The sequence below is a fragment of the Platalea leucorodia genome (assembly GCF_965183815.1).
Source record: "Platalea leucorodia genome assembly, chromosome: 6".
In the NCBI taxonomy this organism is placed as follows: domain Eukaryota; kingdom Metazoa; phylum Chordata; class Aves; order Pelecaniformes; family Threskiornithidae; genus Platalea; species Platalea leucorodia.
This window is the reverse complement of record NC_138828.1, coordinates 57,946,367-57,965,894: the sequence shown is the minus strand read 5'-3', so window position 1 is coordinate 57,965,894 and position 19,528 is coordinate 57,946,367. Positions and strand designations below refer to the sequence as shown.

Sequence of the window (19,528 nt, the reverse complement as noted above, 5' to 3'; positions counted from 1 at the left end):
GGGAGGCGGGCAGCCTGCCTGCGGGGCCGGGGGCGCGGCTGGCGGGGCGGGAGGACACCGGGGCCGGGCTCCCGGGCCGAGACCTGACGGGAGGGAAGCGTGGAAGCGGCGGTGGTGGGAGGAACCCGCGCTAATTCAGAGCCACCCGCCTCGCCGTGCGGACAAACGAGGCGGCAGGAACACGGGGCTGCCTGCGGCTGCCGGCCGGGTGCGAGGATCCCGGCCGTCGGGCCTCGCAGCCGGCCTCGGCCCCACGGGCAGCCGCCGGCAGGCAGGTGCCCCCCGCCGCCGGGGACGGGGCGAGGCGGGGCTGCCGCCTGCAGGCCCTGCGCGAGGGGCCCCCGTCCTGCCGGCGGCCGGGGGGGCAGGTGCCGCCCCTCAGCCTGAGGGGAGCGTGAAGCCGTCGGTTCTCGGCGTGGAAAGGGGCCGACCTGTCCGTTTTCGCCTCCCAGCCGGGGTCGCATGTGGAGGGAGGTCCCCTCTTCCTCACCGCGGGTGGCATTTTGAGGGCGTGAGGGGTCTGGTGCGGGCAAGTGCTGGGGAGGGCGAGCCGCCCCCCGCTGAACCCGGCGGCGGCTGCAGCTCGGCGGTACCGCGGCCGTCGGGAGCGGTGGGAAAGGGCGCTTCGTGCTGTTACGTTTTTAAATGTCTCCTGAGCTGCGAGGCCACCCCTGCCTACGCTGATCTCATCGACTGAGCTGCTCTGGAAGCAGACCAGAAAAAAAAAGGTAATTGAGACCTTGACTGCAGAAACAAAAGCCTTTGTTCTAATAGTTCGTGGCGATAATTGAGGGGAAAGGGTGTAAGCTTTTACGTACTTTACAGATTTATGGCAAGGAAGTAGACTTAGGTCCATATAAGTCATAGGGAAATCCCTGAAGCTTCAGGAAGGTACGGAGGGATGCATAGTGCACACGGTCAGTTACAGGGTTAGGCCACCGTAATAATTACTGGGCTTAGTGATGAAAAAATGTTTGCAAAGGTGGGAAAGAAAAATCAAAGTTCCTAAAAGGAAATTATCATTCTGTCAGAAGTACAGCTACTGAAGAAAAATGTACTTTTAGTATCAAAATTACTATTATTTTCATACTAAAATAATAGGGTATTCATGTCTCACCGATGACCATAGTATTGACAAACCTCTTATTTAAAAACAATCATAGAATCATTTAGATTGGAAAGGACCTTTAAGATCATCGAGTCCAACCGTTAACCTAGCACTGCCAAGTCCACCCCTAAACCGTGTCCCTAAGCACCACATCTATGTATTTATCTTCATATCATCACTATGATGTAACAGAAGTGTCATTATCCCTCTTGCAGGAGAGAGGCACTAAATAGTTTCCCCAAGATCAGAGTGGAATTTAATTCTCTTAACTCCCTTGCGTGCCCCAGAAGCTGGAATCTTTACGGTGAGTCTGTGGGCAGTTACTGTTTATAGGAGCAAAAGCTAGGACTGACAGACAAGGATCACACTCTTTTGTTAATTGCCACTGCTGTGGATGATCTGGATTTCAAAGGCAATAGCCGCAGCTGATATATATTTCTAATGAAAACTCGAACAAAATCAGGACTGAGTCCCCTACATAAGTATTCAAAGACACTCAGTCTAATCTGACATTCCTGTCCCACCTCCCTCTGCCAACATGAGTACTTTCACAGCTGTAAGCTGGATCGGGAAATCCAATAATGTTATTGTCTTTGAGTTAGTAAAAGGTCTTGTCGATCAGTGAGTTGAACCAGGTTCAGTAAGTATCACATCGATTATGAAGGAGGGGCAAAGCCAGGAGCAGGAGGTAGGAGAAGCAAGAGCAACTCCTGTCAGTGTTAGCTTTGAAATCAGTTCAGCTACTCACAGCGCTGCTTCTTTAGTGTCTTAAATAGTTTTGAGGTTACTAGGGTCAGAATCTGAGCATTCTTAACCCCCTGCATTTTTTTCTAGGCTCCTATATCTTTAGGCTTCATTTTTAATAATAAAACTTTTAAAGATTTGTAGTTGAGCCCTGAGTAGGACACTTCTCTCTTTCAGGCCTGAAATATCCTCTCAAAAGGCATGTTTTGTACTGTTGCAGAAACTATCTAGTGGTTAAAGTGGATTCACAGGTTATTCCTGTCAAAATATCCCTAAGCCGTAGACAGGTTTTATTGCTCCATGACGAATATCTGATTGTATTCCTGAGGTTATACGAGAGTCGGGTTTGTCAACAATTCACTACAGTGTTGGAAAATTATGTTCACTGCTGTCTTGAATTCTGCTGAACAGTGTTGTGGCTGATGACCACTTGCATCACACCTAATTGTGGTTTCTGTAATGACTTTTAAATGCCCCATCTTGTTCATATAAAGCCAGAAACCATCAATATATACTGATATGATGTTTAAAATGGGTATAAATACTGGCATAATTTCTGCTGTCACATTAATGAAATGAAAATACGTTTATGTGTTCCAAGTACAGGGACGATGCACAATTCCTGTCTTGGACAGCTAATAATTGAAATCAGTGTCATGAAATATTAAGTGAAGGCTGCAAGATCTGAGCCTAATTTTAGACCTGGATATAATAAACAGTACTGGAAGAGAAGTGAAAAGATAATGGGTGTGGAGATGAGTGAGAAAGGCAAGGACAGAAGAAGCAATACTAAATAGAAGTGCCACAAAGGATTTCATGAGGCTGAAATGAAAACTAGACACCCGCGTAGTTTGAGTCTGACCCTCAGAACTGCCCCTCCAAAGGGATCTCCCACTGAAAATCTTAGAATGCCAAGGAAAAAATGTGATGCATGGCTTATGTTCTAAAACAGCACTGTCACTTGCAGCTGGACTGCATGTGAGGAAGATGCTTTACTGGTAGAAAGTAGGAGCTGTGCTTATGCACAGCAGTTGTTGCTGAAGCTGCAACACAAATACACTGGATCAGCACAACAGCATTGACAATTAAGGTTCTGTCAGCTGTAGCATTACCACCCCTTTGAAATATGCAGTTATCTCACATCTGTTGTAGCTGTTGTTTCAGCTTCTTAAAAATCAGAAGGCTGTATGGAAATTGTTCATCTTTAAGATACACTTTTGGTAGGTATGATTGCAGTATGCCTAAGGTAGTTTTAATCTCTTTGGCCAAAATCCAGTGAAGCTGCACTGCTGCAGGCCTTGACATGAGCTGTCTAAGTCTGCACAGTACTTGAAGACCTTCATGGAAATCTGTACTTTTGTGGCTTAACTGCTGTTAGTTATCTAGATATTAAGTAGCTCAGGTTATGCCCACACATGTAGCATCCACATTTCTGGCTTGCAGTGTTGGCAGAGAAGTCTGTTTAAATCCAGAAGGTCTTTACGATAAAATCAAATCTAGTATATTCATTTAAAGTGAGTTGTGGAGGTTTTTTTGGATTTGGAGTTGTGCTCTTTTTGTAACCATATGTATAACGTCCTCTCCCAGATCCTTTGAAGAACCCTAGAGCATTAAACCTGAAAGCTTCTCTGGATGCCTTGGGAGTTTCTGCAACTCTTGAAGAGCTGATAATGTAGGTGTTTTAGAAAACCAGAAGAATATGACTAGACAGAGACCTAACCTAGGATTTTGGGAAATCAAGTACAGTTTCTTGCTGTAACAGGTACTTTCAGTATAAATTTCAATGAGTAACCTAGACCTTGTCTACACAACAGAGGTTTGGCCCTTTAAAGAAATCAGCATAGTTAAAAACCAGCAATACTGCCAATATGGATCCATGTCCTTTAAAACTGTTTACTGGAACTTAGGGAGCATACACTGACTACAAAAAAATCACATCCTTTTGCATCATATGAACACCAGTATAAATTTTTTAGCATAGCCCACACCTTAGTCTTACTGTGAAATTAATGTGAATTTCACACATATCAAAGCATCTGCAGTGATTAAATGCTGCATGACCATAAGCTAAAGATATACTTGTGAGAAAAGATGGTCATAAAAGAGTAAGGCTTAACCTGGAAAGTTTTGTTTTACAGTTTTGGGAGACCGATGTGGCACATGAGAACAGGGCATAAAGCAGAACTTCTCTGATGAATGGAGAAGAGGATGGAAAACATTTGCACAAATCATAGCTCTCCAGCAGTCTTCAGTTTTATTTTGAAACTGGTTACTTGTAGCAGAAATACATGATTCATCTGAGTTTTAAACCTGAAATCTGGTATTGCATGGTTCAGTTGTGTCTGTAGGTACAACATCTGATTGGCATCCTAAATAACTTTACCCAAGGTAGGGGCGATTTTTTGCTTTTATGTACCGCTCCCACACTGTAGCATGTTAATCAGCACTACTGCATGTATGGTTTACTATCAGATTACCTTGAGACTGACCTTGTGTCAGGGCCTTGGCACTTCCTGAGTTTTAATGCATCCTGCTGATTGTTTTTTAGTTGTGAAGATCTGCTCATGGCTGGCTTAAGGTACTCACAACCAAGAAATTTCCTTTCCAACATAAGGCATTTCAAGGCTTGCAGGTTTTCAGTGTTGCTCATGCTAAATCAGACTTTATAGGAAGGAGTGCATGGCAAGGCAAAATATTGCCATAGCATTTCACTTTTTGTAGTAACATCTGCCTTCCACTCTTAATCCAAGAGTTCGTAGCATCCCCTTTATGAATATAACTCAGAATATGTGGTTGCAAATAACCACGTATTTTTCTTAGTATTGAAGTTTTGATTCCTGCAGATTTTTGACTGTTTGTCCCAAAAATCAGCAGCACAAGTCTCTTATCCAGATCTATTCAGCGTATTAGGGTGTCTCTGCAGATTTCATATTGGCTTGCAAAGAAATGTTACAAACTTGTGAAACTGCATGTTACAGAGAAAGTAACAAACCTTAGGGGAAAAGAAGTATTTGTTCTTCAGAGTGTAAATTAATCTTTAGGCCATGGCTCCCTTAAGCTTCTCCATTGTCTAATAGGTTCTGTCAAAGATGATTAGGAGTCGTTTTTAACATTTAGCCTGTGTAGTTCTGAGGGTGTACTCCAGTCGTAATGTAGCGACACAAGTGCTAATGAGCCTGTGCAGTTACACTTGCTAAGAGGTTTAAATGGGACTATGTGTGGCTCAGGGAGGATCCACTCTTCCGTGGCGCTGCGTAGTGTGACCTCCATCGGGGTTGGTATTTTTTATTTTCCCTGGTTACTCCAGAACCTCAGACCTGCAGAGCATCCTGAAATATTTGGGTAGGGAGCTAAGAAAAGTGGTGTTGCTAAAGAGATGCATTGTCTGAATTGCTTCCCTTTTAGGTACTGTAGACATTTTTCAGGTAAGATAATGCAGTTTTATTGATTGCACTTATGTTTGCCAAGAATCGATTGATTAGTTCCTATGGGAAGCAGACCCAGAGGACACAGAAGGCATCCTGCACGTTGTGTCCAAAGACTCTGCCTAAGCAGGAACAGGATAGAAATAAGCACCATACACATGCATGTGCCAAAGGTCTGAGGAACATTCTTGTGAAATATGTCATTTACCAAGTGTATTTAATAAAGAATTTTCTGAAAGAATGAGAACTAACTATTTGGAGATCACAGCAAAAGAGAGGGATGTTGTCAGAAGGGAGGAAGTGGTCAAGAGAAGCCGGGGTAAATGGTAGGGCACTTCACATGACATGTGAGCAAACAACCACAACATAATAGTAAGGTGCAGTTTCAGAGCAGTATAAACATTGGCTAAATTGTCTACACATCTGTTTTGCAGACAGTCTCTAGAAAGAATTTGGGATGGGAGAGGTCAGTGAATGCCAAGTGATTTGCCAAAGGCTACCCAATAATACAACTGGAACTAAGAATTTTTTAGGCTCAGCTCTGTCTCCCTGCAGGAAAGTTAGGAGCGAAGGCTTGCAAGCAGAAATGAAAGTGATACTTCACAGAACTGGAAGGTGACAGAGTTTATGAGAGACAATGAAAGGCAAGTGACGGGAAAAGAAAGCAACTTTTGGACATGAAATGTACATACAAGAAAATGATTATACCGGGCTTTATGATGAAAGGCCCTTCTTTCAGGGTACAGACCATTTAAAAATAAGGTTTTTCACAGCATTACCAGTAGCAGAGTGTTATTAAAGGCTTTTTTTGCTGTGATGTAAGATGGTCAAACATGGATAGTGTGTAGTGCTTATCTGTCCTGTGATAAAAATGACACTGCTGTGCCTTGCTCTTACAAAGATTTGACAACCAGCTATTGCACATTAACTGTATCTAGTCCTTCCAGTTTTCCATTAGAGTATCTCAAAGTGTTTTATAAGAAGAGGAATGAGTCAGAGTACATGAGGCAACTGAGGTAGAGAGAAAGCAAATAGTATGTCCAGTGTCAGATAGTTCCCTTCCACATTTCATCATGATCATGGGACATTAGTGAGCTTGCTACAAAAACTTGGCTTTTTGCATGTAAGACATATCTGGATTAGCTGTATGTCGGCCGTTGCTATTTAGCAAGATCAAGTAGTCTTCACTAGAGTGTACAGTGTGAAAAAGAGAACAGAGCTTGTGTGACACTGTCCTCTAACTTAGAATATGATCATTTAGGCTTCCTGTTTTCAAATGTGTGAACATTATTCTTGGCTTTTTAAAACATTAACTTATTTTTTAAAATAAATGTTTACAAATACTGCTTCAGAGTTAAGTTCTCTCACGTCTGTCTAAAAGTAACTCGTCTTATGGGTCTTTTGCCAGTGTTTAAAGAAACATCTGTCATTTTGTATTACTGCTTCAAATTCACGTTAGGCTGGAGAACTCAAGAATTTACTATGAAAAATGACATGACAAGAGGGTCAAATAATGGTTTAAGAGAAGGAAGGGTTTTCTTAGAAAAATTGTTTAAACCAGCTTTTATTTGATCTTCAGCAACTTCATCCTTTACAGTATCTAACATGAAGTTGATGAATCTCCTTTTGAACTCCTGGCTAACCAAAGAAAAGGTGCTCATTAGTTTATGATCCCAGTTTAATGAGGAGGAGGAAGAAGAGAAACATTCAAAAGAGAAAAAAAATGCAAAAGAGATTTCTGAAGTTTGAAACCTCATAAATCCTATTTTAAAATGGAAATGCAAATGACTTAAAAAAAAAATAATTTGCTTGGTCAAATAGTAGCAATAGTAGCTCGGTCAAATCCCAGGTGAATCAGAGGGCGTTGTGGCAGAGCATGAGATCCAGATACTTTTTTCCCCAAGATGCTGGTTAACTGTATGATTCACCTTTTTGACCATACTTGTTGCCTCTCATACAGTGCTTCCAATGTGGTACGGTGGTGGTGGTTTTGTGTTAGTTATTTCTTGTTCATACAGTCTTCAGAGTTTCCTTAAACAACGTTACAATAAAATGCTGAGGATACTGGTAGAAATATGCAGTGCACACAACTGAGTCTGAGGTTTCCTGTTCCTTTTTAAGCTCTGCTTCTCTGAAAGAGGATGAGGAAGGGAGGGGCAGAGGTTTTGGAGCTGTGTCAGGGATGTGTGTGCAGTGAGGGGTGGCTGCTCTTCAGCAACACTGCGAATGCAGTTTAAACCTTTGGCTCCAGATCCAGTGGTGTGGAATTCTGTCTTAACATGCTGTCATGTTAAAATGTCCAGTGCTCCCCTCCCCCTTTTTTTAACAGTCGTCCCCAGGTATCAAATGCTACAAAAGGTAATAAATTATGAAAACAGAAAAGAGTTAGAATTTAGGAGGTTTTGAAATTTGTCAGGTGTTCTCTTTTGTTTTTGTCAATTCTCAATTCTCTCTTCCCATCTTTATTTGAATGTTAGTGATAATGTAATTCTTAAGCTTTTAAAGGTGGTTTAGCTGTATAGGTTATTTCACCTATATAATTTTCACTGAATGAACAGGATCAGCCGTTTAAAGCATTTGCATTCCCATTAGCCCTGGGAGTTTACTTTGAACAGAGTTTCTTTACTTTTGCTGCTGCTTCTGATCACAGAGGTCACCAATATCAGATGTTTGTTTGGTCTAATGAAAACAAACATTTTCTCTACAAATCTAACCTGCTCTCAGATACCTTGTTCATATGGCATCTTGAAAAATCTTGTGGTATTTGCTTCCTTAAGTTTTCCGCAAGGATATTGTACATTGTAACAGTATGTAGAAAGATGTCAGATTACTGCTCTTGGGCAAGGAATTATCATTTCCAGCAAAAGCATGGTTAATTGACACACCCTGTATGATTCGTGCTAAAGATGGAAGCTTGAAAGAGGCTGATAAACTTAACAGGACAAAGAAGAAATAATGTTAAAACTCTTCCTGATAATCCAGCAAATTAAAGCAATTTTTTCTTTAAAAAGGCCCTTCATTGCATAAGATCTGTGTGTGAAATTACTGATTTGTCACAGCAGAGACAGTTGAAGAGGAGTATTTTTTCCTCAAAATGGCCAAGCCTTAAGGGCGCCATCCAAAACCTAGAAGTTTTTTTTTAAAGAACTGAACTGCCAGAATTTGTGATTGCAAAAGAAGAAAGTACCATTTTTTCAGCCAGTCAGCTTTTAAACTCTTTGATTTTCGATAGTTTTTTACTTTTTTCAGTCCTGACTCATGTAGATGGGATGGTGTTCATTTAGTTTTTAAGAGCCCTATGTGTCTTGAAGAGCTCTGTATAGCAAAGTATGGACTCCACTAGCAGCAGGTTCTGCAGTCCCTGAATATTTTTGGAGACCTGGCTTCCTTCCAAATTTTAGACTTGCTTTCAGAATCAGTGCAGATGAATTGAAGCATCTCTTGTCACCTGTGTACAGATCAATATTCACGTGTCTGACTGTATGGTAGCCATACCTTAAAAGTAGTTCATTGCTGGGAAGTAGCTGCTTCTAGATGCTGGAGTTTCCATCTCTGGAGGAAGGACTAACCCTGATTAAAATGGGATAGTAGCTGCTGTGCAGAGGGCAGTCCCTCTGGGGACTGTGCTCCAGTCAGTAGGATTAGAGGGACCAAGGACGTGAAGATGCCACGTTCTGTGAAAATAAGAGGATGCCATATTTTTTAGAAAATCTTCACAATGTCCTTCTTGTTTCTCTGAGAAGTCCCAGACATAGTTGCCTTCCTGTGCAGCAGTTGCTTGCCTTTGGTAGTCTGATGGTTACTGGGACCACGAGGTTTAGCACTGAGAAAAAAGGAAAGTCTCTTTTCCTTAGACTGGTCCCTTACATTGCCTGGAGAAGTGCTACAGAAAGGCCTTGGGAGAACAGTAGTTCACACGGGAACTGCCAGGGGATGCTGAGAGGAGATGCTATATAGAGGTTTGGTTTTCTCTCGTCGTTCCTTGTCTCCCTTCGTGTGCAGATCAGGGTTTCTGAAGAGAAACATAAGTAAGTTCCACGTATGTGGTAACAGTCTTTCAAGACATTAAGATTGTAACAGTCAATAACTATCCACATTTAGTGATGATAGGACAAAAATGTACCGTCTTAATTTGATGAGAGAAAGAGACCAGTTAAACATTAGGGGAAAGCTTTCTAGCCAGGGTAGTGACGCAGTGGACCAGATTTTTAGGAAATCTGCAGAATCTTCCTCTTTTTAAGAACAGAATGGGTTGATGTAGATATTAATACTACCTCATTGTTAGAGGACCTGCTGAGGAGACCGTGCCCATGTTTCAAGATTTCTGCAATTGTGATAGAAGAAAGGAAAGATCAGGGAAGATATGTAAGAGAAGATTTGATGGTGTTAAATTGATAGTTTGGAAAATTACTTTTTACAGCAACATTTTGGAGGAATCTCAGCAGCACAGAGTGGCATTTGTCAATGGCAGAAAAAGAGATACCGCATGAATAGAAGTCTGAGTTGATTGAAGCCAAAATCAGGTTTAGTTTGGTGACTGCGTAGCGTAGTCCGTAGTAAAGAGATTTCATTTAGAAAGACCCAGCAAGTTTTAGAGGCAGCTTTTGTGTTGGAATTTAGGAAGAGTATTTAGTCAAAAATTTTGCTATAATGTATGCAGGTAGTAAGATACCAGAGGGAAGGAAAGTAATGTGCAGCAAGAAGTAGCTGTACTGATGATTTGAAGCCTATGCAAGTTATAGTTTTAAACAAATATAAGATGAGCTGTTCTATGGAAGAAGTAGTACAAGAAATATAGCAACTATTAATTCTAAAAACTCATTGTAAATTGTAAAAAAAACCTCATTGTAAAAACCAGAAGTTTTAAGTTTCTGTTAAAGCATGGTTTGTGTGTGTAAAAGTCCTTTTCTGACTACATCGGGTTGTTTGATAGAGTATCACCTATACCTATGAACTTTGGCTTTCTTTAGGAAAACAAATTCCTGGGTAGATTGCTAGAGCTTAGCTAAGGGGAATGAAGGAGAAGCATTGGCATGAAGTTCAGGTGTCCTCTATCAGCTGGTAAAAATTCTCAAACCTGTTTCTAATTTGATAGGAAGAGGGGTTTTGTTCATGATAGCTACTTCGTGCCTTTTAATGGCAATTCCTCACTTCATGTCTAAGGCTGTCCTCAGATGCCTGTTGCTATATTGTTGACTCCTGAGTTTAATAAAGGTTGTTAACCGTCAGCAAGGACGGCAGTGTCTGAGATAAGGATTGCTTCTGAAATGCTGTTCTCTGCAGAATTGGAGGCTTGTCTGCTTTTTCACCATACTACAGCACGAGAAACTGGTGGGCAGGCTGCTTACATGAGGTGCTCTTACAAAAATATTGTGCATTTTAAACAGAGTAATCAAACTCTGGGGTCCTGAAAGGGTGGATGAAGTTCAGATAAATTAAACCTTTGAAGCAGAGGTTCTTGACCTCACATAACCTATTAACTGTCTAGTTGTTTTTTTTTAAATCAAAATACAGAAGTGACTTTTTTCCTGGGCTTGTTCAAAACTGTAACTGTGACTTTTTAGTTGAAAAGCCTTTACAGAGTTATTACTTAACTTGCTGTATTTTAACATGTTTCTAGATAGAGGACGCTCCTTGGATTATAAAGCCTTTCAGCCACAATGGCAGATCCTATCCGCTGGGCCCGATACCGTTGGCAGCGACTGATATCTGCAGAGGGCAGAGAAGGTAGCAACAGCAGCAATTCAAGCAACAAGTGCTATCAATCATCAAAAACTATTGGCAAACATAGGATAGTGATACCCTGTTTGGGACATTTTAAGGAAGAGTATGAAAAAGTATCAAAACTGTACATGAACAACAAAATACGGACTACTAAGTATACTTTGTTGAATTTTTTACCACGGAATTTATTTGAACAATTTCACAGGTAATGAACACTTTTTGATTGTGGTAATTCTTCTGAAATTGAATCCTTTTATTTAAATGTGTGTATTACTATATAGATGAATATTCAAAAATTATTCTTCCTCGTGACCTGCCTATCACTTCTGAAAAGATCTGTGTTATTTGGGCAAAGTCTCTTGAGTATCATCAGTGTTGGGCTAATCCTTTTCTCCATAGCTTTATGTAACTTCCACTCATTTTGTTATTTGGATTATTGAAATATTCCTTACTCTTGGAGCACTGCCACACAGGAATCTGCAGTAGGATTTTCAGCTCACTTCCTGCAAATGTATTTCTCCCCTTCCCTCATGTCTTCCTCTGTTGCCAATTTTTTTCATCCTTCTTCTGCTTGGAGGACTGCTGATTTGTAAAGTTATGCAGGGAGGTTGTAGGATGGTTCCCTTTATAAAAACATGTCATCTCCCCCAGGAGATGATAAAATTAAGTTTAAAAGACCTGGAAGTCTGAAAGAGTGCAAGTTCACCGAAGTGTCACTAGAAGGCATGTGCCTGGAGGACAGGTTTGAAAACACAGGAAAATTCTTGGTTTCTGCATCTTCTGGTCATGCATATTAAACAATTGTGCAGCTAAGTAATCTATTGAGTGGAGAGTGAAAACAGAGTTCTGGATGCTTAGCTGTTAAATTGCAGGTGGGGGGGAAGGAAAGACAAATTACTGTTAACTTAAGTGTCTACATAGCATGAAGTAGGGGATTAAGGATGACTGTCTGCTAGCACAGCTAACTCCTATGTTCTCTCTTTGTTTCAGAGTTGCCAATTTGTATTTCCTATTTCTAGTTGTCCTAAATTGGGTTCCTCTGGTGGAAGCCTTCCAAAAAGAAATTACAATGCTACCTCTAGTAGCGGTTCTGACAATTATTGCAGTGAAAGATGGTCTGGAAGATTACTCAAGGTATAAAATGGATAAAAAGATAAACAACTTACTAACCAAAGTGTATAGCAGGTAAGAGACAATAGTCATTCTGGTTTATTGTTATTATTTGAATATGAGTATATGTGAAAAAGTTGCTTATAAATCTTTTGGTTTACTTTCTGGATACTCATAGAATCATAACACAATTTAAGTTGGAAGGGTTGTCTGGAGGTCATCGAGTCCAAACCCCTGCTCAAAGCAGGTCTAATTAGATCAGGTTGCTCAGGGACTAGTCTAGTTGAGTCTTGATCACCAGTTTTGCTAAATGGATATCAAATTAGTGTAAAATTTGCTGAAAAAAATTATTCTTTGGTTGAGGCAAGAGTGTTCATGCATGAGTTTGTACTGTATTAACCAAGGTAGTTTGGCTAGTTAAGCATTGTTGTACATAGCATTTGTTTCAAAAGGCGTATTTTTAATTCCTCTAAAATCACTGTAAGCATCATGGAAATTCAAGGGTTGTTACTTTATCACTATATTGGTAAAGCTCATTAATGGTATCAGGATGTACTCATAATGTAGTAAGATTTCCCTAAACAGAATTAGATAATTTTCTATTTGAGTGCATCACATAGTTTGGTGCAGATGTTAGCATCTGTTTCACAGTGCAGGACTGCAGTATTACAGGTTGCAGGTTCAGGTCAGGAGTGGAGCGTGCTAGTGGTGAGAGGTTTGCTGGCAGGCAGTTATTATGCATGGACAATAAAAAGACAGGAACGCAAACTGATTGTATTCCAAATTATCTGGCAAAAAACTTCTTTTAGTGCGCGTCAGTGCTGTCCACATCATTGTTTTTCTTTTATACCTGTCATAAAGGAGATTATGAGACTCATTAAAAGCCTGTAAAATACAAAGATAAGGGAGGTATAGTGGACCCTTTTTCTTTCTTGCATGCTCTGTGGTCATGCAGGGAAACAAGTATATCGAAAAAGGTCACTTTTCATGTGTTGTAGTAGCCATCACAAATAGCACATGTAGGAGAGGACTGATTGGCAGTTAGACACTTTAATGAAAAGAGGGAGCTTTAAATATGGTTTGGCACTACAGCAACTACTGTATGTTACTGCTCGGACCTTACTGAATTTGTTAAAGACGCACCTTTTCCTAATGAAGGCAATACACTGAAAATAAACTTTTCTAAAATCTTAATGTGCTAGCTGGTTATGCCAAACCCTAAACTCTGTACTGTACACATGACCTTAATCAGCCCGTGCAGCAGGTTTGCAATCTGGTACTACATAACCATTAAATATATTGTGATATTACTTAGAAGATGGAATCTCCAGCTTTCTGGCATTTGCCATTCTCTATTGGTATTTTAAGAGCTATCTTATGACTATAGAAAAAGTCTGGACTATCATTTTATATCATCAGAAGAAAAACAAACAGCTTTTTGTTCTGCAAACATGAATATATATAGCAGCTTTCCCAGAAACATTCTCCTCTATTCAACCTATAAAAATTTGAGCTTGAAACAAGTAAGTAACTGGGCTCTTAGGGAAGATAAACATTTTCTTTCTTTTTCATGTCTGCAGAGAAGGCTTATGGGAGAAGCTGGATTATTTCTGCTATAAATTGTCATGTACCCTGAAAGAATTCATTGCCAGAAAGCTGAAGCATTCAATATCTATATTCCTTAAAACTCTGTATTACTTGCAATCTCATATCAATGTCAGTGAAGCAGAATTAATTTCTGATCTTCTTTTCTGGCTTGATTCCTTCCCCGTCACCAAAAATGTATAATAATCAGTGGCCATATTAGTCATCTGTAAAAATTTCTTCTTGTGCCTATAAGTATTTAGTTTTTGTAACTTCTTTTTCTTCTTAGTTTCTTTATCATGAATTATTTTATATAATATAATCTGGTTTAAAAAATAAGCTTGGAAGCATGGTTCAGGAGAATTAAATGTTATTGGTACAAAAATGATTGTTCACCTCCATCTTATCTTCACTGGAGAAATTGTCATCAGTACACTGATTAATCGCGTGGGCTTTGTGCCTTGTGTTTGTAGACAAGCATTTTCAAAAGGGTAGTGTCAGATAATGCAGGTCTGAAAGGTATGGGTGCAAAGCTTGATACAGGGAATATTTTTTCTGATACTTTCTTTGTCATTACAAGTGTCTGTTTCTATTTCCGTATTTATCGGAAGCATTTTACATAGCTAGCAGTTTGATTAAAGCTAGTAGATAAGTGCCAGTCTACACACAATGGCCGTTTTGTGAAGCTTGTTAGCTTATGTTTGCACCATAGAAGCTAGGTGCACTTCCCAGCTCCCCGCTGTGAGTGTGCTTCTTGGCCAGCTTAGAATGAGATCCAGGGAAGGAAGCACAATGTGGAAGACAGCCCTAGCACAGCCCGGACTACACCCCAATCTGGATGACTGAGAAACGAAGACTGTGGAGAGTACGTGCTCCTCTCTTTAAACATAGCGCTAGGGTTAGTCTGTGCAAGGCAGAAAAGCCAGGCAGTCACTGAGGGTGGTAATAGTTTGTACAAAAACGTACTGCATCCAGACCTGTGCAATGTTTGTAACAGCAACTGTAGGTGTGTTTCATCACCCATATAGCAGTAGCCTACAACTGTGTGCCTCCGGCTAGCTTATCAAGCACTCCTTGCTGCTTATTACCTTGCATCCTATTCACCACCCTAAACCTGATTGTGTTTGCAATAAACTGCTGTGGTTGCGTGAAAGGAAGATTCTTCATCTCAGCTGAGGACAGAACAGCAGCTATAAATGGAAAGTTGAAAACAGTTCAAACTTACCTACATCATTCCTGGGTATTTCATATTAATAAAGAATTTCAACTCAATGCTGACAGGCCTGAGCTTTTATTGAATTCCTTGAGTACTGTGGAGTCTTGATACCTTACATTCAAAATTAATGGAAAAGGTAATTTAAAAGCCTGTAAATACAAGTATTTATACTCAGAGCATCAGTGCAGTGGTTGCTGAATATTCTGTGTTTGCTGGTAGCTGTTCATCGTCTTGGGAGACAGACATTTTTGAAAGGCCTTATCAGAAGGGAAAAAGATTTGCTGTTCTTGGTTGCATAATTGCAACAAAGAGTGGTGACCCAAAGAGAAATCCTGAAAGCACTGTTTGCTTTCTTGGAATAATGAAAATGCAGGAAGCAAGTGGGCTGAATTTTAAATACAGCTAAAATAATTCTGGGAGGGTGCCTGGAATGTAATTCCCAGAAAAACAGGGCTTGGTCCCCAGAGCTGATTCTTTGTAATTCTATTCACCTTGAGGTAATAGGCTATCTCATCAGAGGTTTTTTCAATTATATGGAAGCATAAATTAACTACTAGAGTAATTTTCGAGTTACAGTGTGTTTCCCTGGGCTTACAGTTTATGCATTTGTAAAAATATACTGTTTTTATATGTATTTCAGGAAGGAGAAGAAATACATAGATCAATGTTGGAAAAATGTCAATGTTGGGGACTTCATCCGGCTTTCACGTAATGAAATCATTCCTGCTGACATGGTGCTGTTATATTCTAGTGACCTGGATGGGATCTGTTACATTGAAACGGCAGGCCTTGATGGAGAAACCAATCTAAAGCAGAGGCAGGTGGTGAGAGGATATTCAGAGCAGGTGATAATTGTGCATTTCTAGTGGTGTAAGAAAGTTGACATGACAGATGGTCAACTAAAAGAACACAAACAACCCAATGTTCTAGACTGCCTAATTCTTGACAGCTCAGCAATCATCTGAAAACAAAAATAACTAGGTAACACAGTTTTAATTTTGCGCGAGTTATTTTGGAGCAAATCTTTGTGTGTTCACTTAACCCAGCGAAAGAGAGATCTATTTCACGTAATGCAAGCCAGTAAAAATAACTACTCAGGTAAATGTCAAGAAGTCATTTATGGTGTGTATCATGTCATGGTTGAGAAACTGGAATTTTTTAGAAGAGAGTTCTGTGCTGTATAAAGACCTAGAGAGAGAAACAGGTACTATCTTCTCTCTTTCACTGTTTTTTCATATTGCAAATGTATTTTTACCTCCATACAATACTTAGTATTATGCCTAGCAGACAAAATGCTGGAGGCTGGCACAAAGAAGATATCAAAAGAACAAAGAATTCTGGCATTTCTGCAATCTTCAACACACCTGGTACTGAGTTCTGCTGCTGAAACACCATGCTGAAAACAACAGCAGGGAGACTCTGTGCTGTCCATAATAACAGACTGTTTAGTCCTCTGGAGATAAAATTACCTGAACTGCCTCTGAATTGTCAGCAGTGGTGAGGGAGTGCACAGGAGTACCTTGTTGTGCATTAAGACTCCCCTGTTGCTTAGCGAGTATGGTAATACCAAAGGCATGATGTGATATACATGAACAAAGCTGTTTCTTATCCCCTTACAGTGACATGCATTTTTAATTTTTTTTTTCTTTCTTGATCTTAAAACAATAAGGCAGAAACCACTGTTTGATCTTTCTGTATATACATATATATATACATATCATTATGCAAGGCAAAATTCAAATGGTTCTACAGGCTTACATCATACTGAGGTGGCCCTGATCTCACACCAGCTCCTCCTACCAAGGTCTGATTTCAGTCTCACTCAAGAAAGAGAGTGTTTTCTCTGTTTCCAGAAAACTTGCACCAAAATGCTAGGAAAAGTCATACTGTCCAAAAAAGGTGACAATTCCTTCACTATTCAACACTGTTCATTTTTGTCTCAAATACAAATACAAAAAAAAAAAAAGGTCATTGCAGAGTCATGGTCAACTTCACAGACCTCTAGTGCCCTGCCAGCTGAGTTTCAGCCACAGGCTTTGTCCTTATAAACTCAGGCTCAATAAGACTCTGGCAGTGCTGTGTAGGAGGCAGGCTGGCTGATCTCTCAGTTTCTTAAGATGAGAAGAATAGGAATAAACTACATCAAATTAAAGAACATCTGAAGACAAGGACTAAAGAGACTTAACCTATTTGCAAGGCTGTTATGTTCTGCTTCTTTGTGACTGAGCAAGTAGAAACAAAATGAAAAAGGTTATCGGTGGGGCACCTGTTCTTTTACTTGGTATTCCTTTAAGAGAAGGCAAAGCAAAATTAAAGCATGAAACAGGAGCTGAAACTCTCAAAGTCAAATTTATTTTTTGGCAACTTAGAGTAGCATTTTTTTTTTAAATGCCTAAATGACAACAGGAATGAAATTGGGAAAGTAACTCAAGGCTTCTTAGGTAACAGCGGGTAACAAGGCACAGAACACAGTGTTTCCAACCATCTTGGCGTTCATAGAGGAATACACAAAACAGCTGAGGAGCTGCTCCCTGAGGATAATGAGCTGTATAGTGAACAAACTGACATTGCTCTGCTGCTTTCAAGATACTCAAATGTTGCTTACCATTAAAAAGGAATTAATCTCCTTTTCCTTGCACACCTCATATGGTTAGCTGAACCAAGCACAGGTTTGCTGGGGTGGAGAAGCTAATATGCCATTAGCACCAAGTCACTGTGAGCAGTGAATGTTTCCTATTATGTCATAAGAGAGGCCACAGTACTGCACTGGTCATTTCCTTCTCGGCCTACGTGGTCAATGACTGAATTCAGTCCTAGCTGTAGCATCCTCAAACCTAGTGGAGAGGAAAGTGCTGTCCTTTTCTTCCAGGCAGCCTATGAAGCCAAGCTCCTGAAAGGAGGTGCCAGCTCTCCTCTTCCACCTTGGCCGTGCACCCACTCCATTTCTTTGCTATGTTACCAAACCCTATAGTTTGTCAGAAACACAGCACGGCCAAAGCAGCGGGCATGGCCTTGGGAAGCTGCCTCTCTCCCCATTCCAGTGAGAGAGCCTGATGCAGGGCCCGTCACTCCCAGCTACCTTACTCAGTTCCCATCTTTATTGTCCCTCTTCTTTAGGGATCTTTACACAAAATCCGAGTAATTTTAATTCTGCCATAGAAAATCTTCTCTTTTGTGCCAGGAAACATAGGAAAGCATCTCAAGAAATACAGTGCAAAATCTTCTACTGTCAATATTTGCTTTGTCAAAGTTAAGATTATAATGAAGAAATATAGACCATAAACTTATAGTCCAGGAAGATCTGAGTGCCAATATCAAGATACCTGCTTTTGGACATAGGTTTTTGTCACCTCTGTTTTATACTGGCAGAGCGTAGACATAGCTTCTGTGGCCACTATAGGTTACACTCCAGGTTTCTGTGGTTGCTGTTTCAAGGTATACTGCAAGAAGCTCCTACTAACACCTTCACTGCTATTACAAATTGACTAAGTCAAATGGTTTAGTTGTCCATCAAAAATAAGATGCTTTCACCAGAAATACATATCTGGAGGCAGTTTCCAGGCTGTGGAAGAAAAGAATCGACTGCTTTGGCTATTTTATTTCCTTTTGGGGGTAGTTCTTATTCTCTTTGTGCTCTTTTTTGTGTAATCATCGTACAACATGAAATGCTTGATAAGCGTTCATCAATTATACTGTCTAACATTTTACAGAAATTTTGTACTTCCTGTAGAAATAAACGTAAGAAAGGTCAGTGGAGAGAGAGGTCTTTCACAGTTAATTAAATTTACAAAGAGACTGAAGGTATCTGTCTGTCTGAGACTGTGTTCATATTGACTTCAGGTTAATACAGTGCAACAAATCAATACGGCAAAACATAGCAAAAAAAAAAAATTTTTAATCAAGCCACCAAGGTACGTGTTGATAATATTATGTCTTCTGAGTTTCAAATTCTACTGACAGGATGGTGTTTTAACCTCACAGTTGCTATTCTGCCAGCGTGAAGTCACCCAGTTGTGGGAGTGCAGCCTTCTGAAGACCTGTTATTATGTAGAAGATATATTCAATTACACCTGTGAATTATAGATTTATCCTTGGAGTTTGAAACCTTAAATTGGTCATTCTTTTTTTCTAAAGAGCAGAACAAATGACTTCCCAAAGAGTTACTCAGCTTGGAAACAGCTCTGTTATACCAGAGGCTAGCCTCTGTTATGCTAGAGGCTAGAGGCATACTCATATGCCATTAAATGAAATTAAATTGCAAGTGCCTTTACAGGTAATTATAAAGATAAGGCCATTTGGTTTTTCTCTTACTTCTTGTCAAGTTTCATTCTTTAGTAATAAAGGATATTTGTTTTGCTTGGCTTTTCACTGAAAAGCTGACCTGTTCTTTATTTGCAATGTGTACTTCTAGTCTTTCATAACAGCCCTTTCTTTGGTACTGGTAAGGCTTAAACATCATTAAAAAGTTCTACCTGCTTTCTTTGCATTAGCACAGACAGCGTCCTGGTCATGGTATCGGAAACAATGGCTGTTTGGAAGTAATTCTACTTGTAGAGAAGACAGTGCCTCTTTTTTTTTTTCCCTTGTCATGAAAAAAACCTATGGGAAATTTCTTTT

The 19,528-nt window shown here is 40.1% G+C and overlaps 1 protein-coding gene across 1 annotated transcript in view; it reads left to right on the top strand.

Annotated features, from left to right (window-relative positions):
- The first annotated feature begins 677 nt into the window (after positions 1-677).
- Positions 678-19,528, top strand: part of ATP10D (ATPase phospholipid transporting 10D (putative)) — a 48,148-nt gene continuing 29,297 nt past the window's right edge. Inside the window, exons 1-4 of the mRNA XM_082315507.1 lie at positions 678-728; positions 10,898-11,206; positions 11,992-12,186; positions 15,552-15,756. Of these exons, the coding sequence (XP_082171633.1) occupies positions 10,938-11,206; positions 11,992-12,186; positions 15,552-15,756 (669 nt within the window). The 5' untranslated portion in view covers positions 678-728; positions 10,898-10,937. The remainder of the gene's footprint in view (positions 729-10,897; positions 11,207-11,991; positions 12,187-15,551; positions 15,757-19,528) is intronic.